Source organism: Haplochromis burtoni, unplaced genomic scaffold, assembly GCF_018398535.1.
Source record: "Haplochromis burtoni strain Fernald_Lab_line unplaced genomic scaffold, NCSU_Asbu1 Contig_517, whole genome shotgun sequence".
In the NCBI taxonomy this organism is placed as follows: Eukaryota; Metazoa; Chordata; class Actinopteri; order Cichliformes; family Cichlidae; genus Haplochromis; species Haplochromis burtoni.
The window spans coordinates 341,386-348,565 of NW_024582878.1; the positions used below are offsets into that span (position 1 = coordinate 341,386).

A 7,180-nucleotide genomic window follows, 5' to 3' on the forward strand; every position below is an offset into this window, starting at 1 on the left:
TTAATGTAACTCACAACATCCGGCGGTTTCCATGGAAGTCCACCAGCTCACCATGTTAGGACAGCTAGCTAACAAAATTCAGAGTAATAAGAACACAGTGTACGTACAGTAAATAGCTGCACTGTTCACCGATTATAGCTGCGTATTTATTAAGTCTTGTTTCAGTCGGTTTCTATAGGAAGAGCAGAATGAACCGTTTGAACCCCACGGTTCCCGCTGATCAGTATCTCGGTAGGTCGTGTGTTGTTAGCTTTGTCAGTTAGCTCCTAGGCTAACTTTATAATCTCTGTGTGTGTCTGTGTTCCAGCGGACAGCAATGTGCTGTTCTACCTGAATGATGCTGTGATCCAGCTGCTAGAACACAAAGAGGAATACAACCAGTTCGGAGTGATCCGCTACTTCGCTGAATAGTAGGTTCCACACAGTTGTTGAAACAGTGAGACTGCAGCTCCAGTGCTTTAGGTTAACAGGTTTTTACGTTAACTAGTTAGATTTGTTTACGAATTCTACTCTCCGTGTACTTGGTGATACATCGTCATGTTCAAGGAATGGTTGTCACTGTTTGCCAGTGTGTCATACGGTTTAAAAGGATTATCATCTCCAGCTCGTGCAAATGCATAGGCTATACGTATCAATACTACTTCATTGTTGTCTGAAGATCGTACTGATACCTACATGCATTTGCACGAGCTGGAGATGGAGACACCCCCCCCCCCCCCCCCCCCCCCCCCCCCTCCCCAGGTCTTTAATCCTGCATTACACAGTGACAGACAGACAGGAAAAGTCTGTGAAAATGATGAATCTGTGGATCAAGCATCTGGAACATGGAGAGTGGAATAAGTTATCTTATCTCATTACTTGATTAATAGATGGAATAATCAATACATTACTCAATTACTGAAATCATCAATAGCTGCAGCCCTAATGTACAGTATCATATTCATCATAGTCATCATATGTGTGGCTGTTGTGTGAGCATCACATATCTCTGAAAAATCTAATCTCTGAAAAAGAAATTGTTGTTTAGAGCTCAGTTTCACAGTCCTTCATCATGGTTTTTTTAAGTGTATTAAAATACATTAATAATAATAAAAAACAGTTGAATTAAAAAGCTTGTGCATATGTCTATTGAGGAATTAAACATATTAATGAAAAAAAATCTACATTCGGGAAATGCTAATCTGAAAATCTGAAAAGAGCAGACATGGTCAGAGCTACTATCCCATCTTGAGTATTGTTAATAACAACTTTTTCTCACACCATAATCACTACATTACACATGTTGGCCAAGGTGGTTACCAAGAAGAAACTCATCTGTTATGATGAATCTGACTGAATCTATTTCACAGGGTAATGGTGGCTGTGTTTCCAGACAAAGCACAGTTCATTACTGGTGTCAGAGCAGTGAAAGCTGAGCCAGCAGCAGCTTGTTTCGCACACTGGTCTCCCATCAGTTTACCGTTGAAGACTAGCAGTTTATCCACAGTGCACATGCGCAAAACAACCAGAAAAAAGCTGCTGACCTCTCAGCTTGCCCAGCTCAAGTCAGTGTTACGGGAGATGGACACGCCCTCAAACCAGAGAGAGATGCAGCAATTCTAGCTCTGTGTGGTCACAAGGTGGCAGTAATGTAAAGGATGGATGCACACGCTAATAGACAGGCGGGGAGCTTTAACAATGCAAGCACTGCTTGCCTTCCATGTCCTGACAGAAAGTTATTTATAAAGACATATCAGAATCAGAGAGACTTCATTAATCGCAGAGTAAATTGAGTAAATTTGTGTGTCTGTGTGTGTGTGAGAGAAATATATAATATATCTGGGTTTGTAATGTTTCTGTAGTTTCAGCAGTGTAAAGAACAGTAACCACGTCCTCTTCAGAGAGTTTAACTACATCCAGGCCACTCCACATAACAGAGCATCCTTCATTCGAGTATTCTGGAAATGCTACAGACAGATCGGCAAAAGTGGAGGTGAGAACACAATAATGTATTTGGACTGTGAAATGAAGCTGGAGTACCTCTGGGGAGAACCATGTAGTCATAGTAAAGAACATGGAAGCTACAGACAGAAATATCCTGGATTCATTCTCAAGATGTTATTGCTGTGAGGTACAGTGCTACTGCTGATGACAGACCTACCCATCTGTCACTCTCCTGAGATACTGTTTCTAAGTTGCTGTTTCTAAGTTCTTTTTGTCTAACATTCACATGCATTCGCACCAGAGAACAACATTGGACTAACATCTTGCATGCAGACTAGGGCAGACTGGGCTTGAACCACCAACCTTCCGGTTATTAGATGATCTGCTCTACCACCTGAGCCTTAATGAAGACAACTGAGTGAGCATCACTTGTAAAAAGCGGACATGAGATTATGAAGCTACCAACCTTGACACACTACAACCTTTGGTTGGACCTGTTGACCTTAAAACTCTGTCCATAAAAATCATGGACAAAATCAGTCAAAGCAGCCTTGGGAGATTCCATTACCCACTAGAAATAAGTGTGAATACAGTTGTACAAGGACCAAATAGCCCTGTACTCTTGAAACATCCCAGCAGGACACACTGACTAGATCTAAAGCTTCTATGGTATACTTAGGAAGCTGGTAAATGTAGACATAGACATTAAATAGACACAGGAGGAGTTAAATCTGGGTGATGCTGTATGTTTCTTCTTGATGTGGTTGCAGTGACCTCAAACAACATGCTTTTTCAAAATCAGTGAATTTACAAATCCTTGCAGATCAAAGAGACAAAGTTTTTGATGTCAGTGTATTTGTAATTAATAAAAAAATTGATATAAAACTATGTTTATGTCATAAGTGTTACATTATTGTTTTAGTTGTCACTGACAGTTTTATGTGTTACAGTTTTGTGCTGTCATGAGTTTTCTATTTAAAACTGGTGGTTAGTCATTGTGTAATTTGTAGCCAACATATGTTTTGTGTCTTGTGTTGCAGACTTGCTCTCCATGCTGGAATACAGGTCCCTACTGCAGTTACTGTGTCCAGATTTTCCAGTGGTGTTAGTTCAGAGTGCCGCCAGGTAGCAAAAGAGTATCTTCCCAAGGTTTCATCTTGATTATTTCACATCAAGATGAAACCTGAGTGCTTTGCACAATATATAATCCTATGTAATTCATTTGAGCACATTTTCAATGTAGCACATTTTGAACACAACAGATCTTAACAGGCTGAAAGTTTCTGGGTAATGATTGCTGTTCTCTCCTCCTCTAGAATTGCTGTGATGGACGACACCATCGATTGTCTGATGTCTTTCTCTGATTTTCTTTATGCTTTCCAGCTGCAGTTTTACTACCAAGGTAATAAACCAAGTGATGAAAAGAATAATTAAAGAGAGCAAATTAATGAACTTAGGGAGGGAAAGGATCAATAAACTGAAGGAACAGAATACAAACCCAAAGGATTATATAGAGAAAATAAGGGAAAATGGTAATAATTCATGTGCACTGATTATTAAATGAAGAGAATCTAGTTAATGAAATAGGAAATCTAGGAAACAGACTGAAAAAATTACTAAAGGGAGTAGATTAATGTTAATCCAGGGAACCGAATGGTAATATGAGTTAATAAAATAAAGGGATTCATTCATAACGACTGTGTGATAAACTGAGGGGGGTAAAGAATTCACCACTAACTGAAAAAACAAGTATCCTAGAAAAAGAGAATATTTAACTTGGGTAACAGATAAGAATGTAAAGATTTGATTAAATTGGATAATAAAGGATAAAATAACTGAGAAAATAGGTTTTACGAACCCATTCTCTCAGTTATTTCACCCGAGGGAATAAACAAACCAATATTAATAAAAATATAGTAATAACAATAAATACAAAATGAATAGAATGTATGTAATAATGTTAATAATGTGATTTGTTTTTAAGTTAAAGGAAACGTCCATTAAATTCATCCATTGTGTTCGTAGAGTTCCTGGACTGTGTGCTGGTAATCTACCAAGATCTGCTAGCAGGTAAGAGTCCCAACACTGTCATCGTCCCCACATCCACCTCCATCGAGCAGATCCCATCTGTGTCTACAGAGGAGAACAACAAAGAAGAGCGGCCACAAGATGGGGTGGAGCCTTCCACTTTGGTTGAGTGTATAGACGCCCTGTGCGACAGGTTCAAACATAGGTAAACACTTCAGTTCTCACTCACCACTATATTCTTTTAGTTTCCTGTAGACATCTTGTGAAGGCGATAACTCTCAAAGGTGATGTAGCTGATGTAATATTTTCAAATTCCTACCATTAGACTTCAAGGTCAATGTCAGAATTCACTTAAAATCTTGTGAATGCGATGACTTAGGGAAGTAACTTAGGATTTTCACATTGCATCTAGTGTGTCTAGGCCAGTATTTAGGTGCTTCATTTTTTAAAATTTAATTGTAATCTGTAAATAAAAAAATATATAAACTAATAAATAATGACCAAAAAGCAATAATAATGATGAATTTAAAAAAAAAGTATTAATTTTAACGACACGTGTTTAAATTCACTAAGACAGTAAGGCTGTATTTTGTCTGTACACTAAATTTGTTTGTGAAGTACGAAAAAATTGTGGTGCAAAAATGTTGATAAATCACTGCGTTTTTGTGCGTATACACTAAATATTTGCAAAAATATTCCCACCTCACCACACAACAATTTCAGTACCAGTTGTAGTACTGATTTGTCATTATTTATGTGTGTGTGTGTGTGTGTGTGTGTGTGTGTGTGTGTGTGTGTGTGTGTGTGTGTGTGTGTGTGTGTGCAGTCATCCGCCCAGGTCATGTATGAGGGAAATCCTGAACCAGACTGACAGAATTTCTTACTACAGCTTCCTTATGAGTCTGGCTAAACAAGAGGCCATCAACCAAACTATTGGTGGGTTCAACCACCACTGTGTATCAATGAGACACTGGGTCTTATTGACACACAGTGCATAAGCATTACATCAGTCAAAAAATGTGCATTTGGTTTGTATTACATTAGTGTTGCTTTCAAATGTTTGAATTTTGAACCTTTTCGTTTCCCTGATTCTGCAGGAGTGTTACCCAGTAAGGCAGAGCTGCTCATTGACCCAGAGATGGACCAGGAACTTGACAAACTGTGAGACTGCACATCTATGCACATAGTAATAAACATATCAACAACAGGAACATTACTCCATATATTAGGCAGCTGTAACCAGGTGTTAATGTGTTATATGACAAGTGAGGGATTCCTCAGATCTGCTGGAGGCTTACAACAGAAAAAAATAGATTTGTACTATTTTCAGCTGACCTGTGTTGTTTCTGTTTTACTCTTATTAAGGATTAAGCGAACTGAATTCTACATTTTAGAAGCAGATGCTACAAGAGTTTTCAGAGCTGCTTTTCAACCCCTAGACAGTTAGTATAGATTGTAGTAAGGTAGATTGGATTGATAGCAAAGAGCATCGAAGTAATCTGAAATTAAACCCCTCAGCAGCACAAGGCTATAAAACAAGAAAAATGAACTCCCTTGAATAATATAATTTATAATTTTTTATACATTTATGCCAATAATGGCTAACACTTATCAATTTTTGAAAAATCACAGCCGTGATGTTCTCTTGCTGTCCAGGATTGCTCAAAGTTCCTGGTTTATCTTTTATATGTAAATTTGTGGGTTTCAAAGTTCAAAATCTAATTAATGTCCAAGCTGCTGATTCTGATATTGTTAGACTTCTGTTCACTGGCATGAAAACGGTTACTCTGCTGCTACTCTCGTGTTCAAATGTAATAGAGCTCCAGTACAATCTCTACATACTTTCACTTTGCTTTTTTCCCATTTTGCTCTTTTCTTCTTTTAATTGTAATCTTTTGTTCTCTTGCTGTCCAGGATTGCTCAAATCGTAGTGAGTCCTAGCAGTAACAGTAGCAGTAGTGCTGTGGGGGGGCTAAAAGAAGTGCAGAAGAAGGCATCACCCAGGAGGAACATCCACCACAGGAGGAGGATGGAGGTGGAGAGTGACGGCTCCACTGAAGAGACCGATTCATCTGAAAACTGATCTCTGACAACTTAGTGACCTGTTGCCTGCCGTCTTAAAGGAACGCCTGTTGAAAATCGACAGTGTGTCAGGACTGAAGAAGAAGACGTCCTTCTAACTTTTACGATTGTAAATAATGCAAATAATATTAAAGAAAGCATTAAAGGATGTGTCTAACATGCATTAGAAAACATACAGAATTCAGCTCTCACCAATCACTACTGCACTATAATTTATTGATGAATCTGTTTGTGGCTCAAACTGCAGAATGCAAAAAACAAGGAACCAGATCAGTTCCAAACATCAATACACACACATCTGCATCCAAAAATAGTAAATATATAATACAAACCTGTCTTGTAGCATGCTTTTTAGTCAATAAGACTAGAAAAGCAGAAAGCATTATATGAATACCATTCCATTTCTGTATATGTTTGTATGAGGCTGTTTATCACAAGAGCAATGTGGAAAAAAATACATCTACAAACTTACTGTAAACACAAAACTGTATACAGAATAAAATTCTGTGAGCTTGTTAAGCAACAAGGCCTTGCAACTTTGAAAGATACAAAACGACATACTTTTACTTTTCCCGTCACCCTCCAACCTGTCGAGGCAGATGACTCCCACTTCTTGAACCTGGTTTTGCTGGAGGTCTCTTACTCCAAGTGCTGTTGTTGGGGTTCTCTCTAATTCTGTAGGTTGTTTACCTTAGTATATGAAGCATCTTGACTTTGCTGTGAACTTGCAGTGTATAAATAAAATTGAATGGGAAAGTGTATATTGTGATATTTGCTATGTTGATTGGAACAGCCAGCGATCAAACCACCAACCTCCTGAGCTACGGCCACCCCTGAACCATGAATTGCACGGGATTGGCAGATGGAGAAGCGTCACTTCAGAGAACACATCTCTACTGCTGTACAGTCCAGGGGTTGTTCTTCAGGAGTTTTTGTTGAAAAGGCCGGAATTGGAAGAGTTTCAAGCTGCCCTGGTGTACCTCTCATTACATGTGTGGAGAAGGTAAAAGCGTTCCAGAGGAGTTGAATTTCCAGTGGATACTGCTTTCTTGTTGGGTCATTATGAGCATGAATGAAAGATTGTGTTTTTGGCCAAGGCGTGCCCAGTCTCTCTTTAATCTTACTCCCCTCAAAGATCAGAAATAAA

At 38.7% G+C, this 7,180-nt stretch overlaps 1 protein-coding gene across 2 annotated transcripts; it reads left to right on the forward strand.

The window, feature by feature from the left end:
- Nucleotides 1–6,479, forward strand: cunh11orf49 (chromosome unknown C11orf49 homolog). 2 transcript variants are annotated; one of them, XM_042214101.1, is made up of 10 exons: nt 1–231; nt 308–410; nt 1,842–1,972; nt 2,964–3,048; nt 3,240–3,325; nt 3,949–3,993; nt 4,063–4,156; nt 4,778–4,887; nt 5,049–5,112; nt 5,866–6,479. In XM_042214101.1, the coding sequence occupies exons 1-10, from the start codon at nt 189–191 to the stop codon at nt 6,032–6,034; spliced, it is 930 nt and encodes a 309-aa protein (XP_042070035.1). In that variant the 5' UTR covers nt 1–188; the 3' UTR covers nt 6,035–6,479. The 2 variants fall into 2 exon arrangements, with proteins under 2 accessions (XP_042070035.1, XP_014184990.1); XM_014329504.2 differs by having other exon boundaries at nt 3,949–4,156.
- The last annotated feature ends 701 nt before the right edge of the window (nt 6,480–7,180 follow it).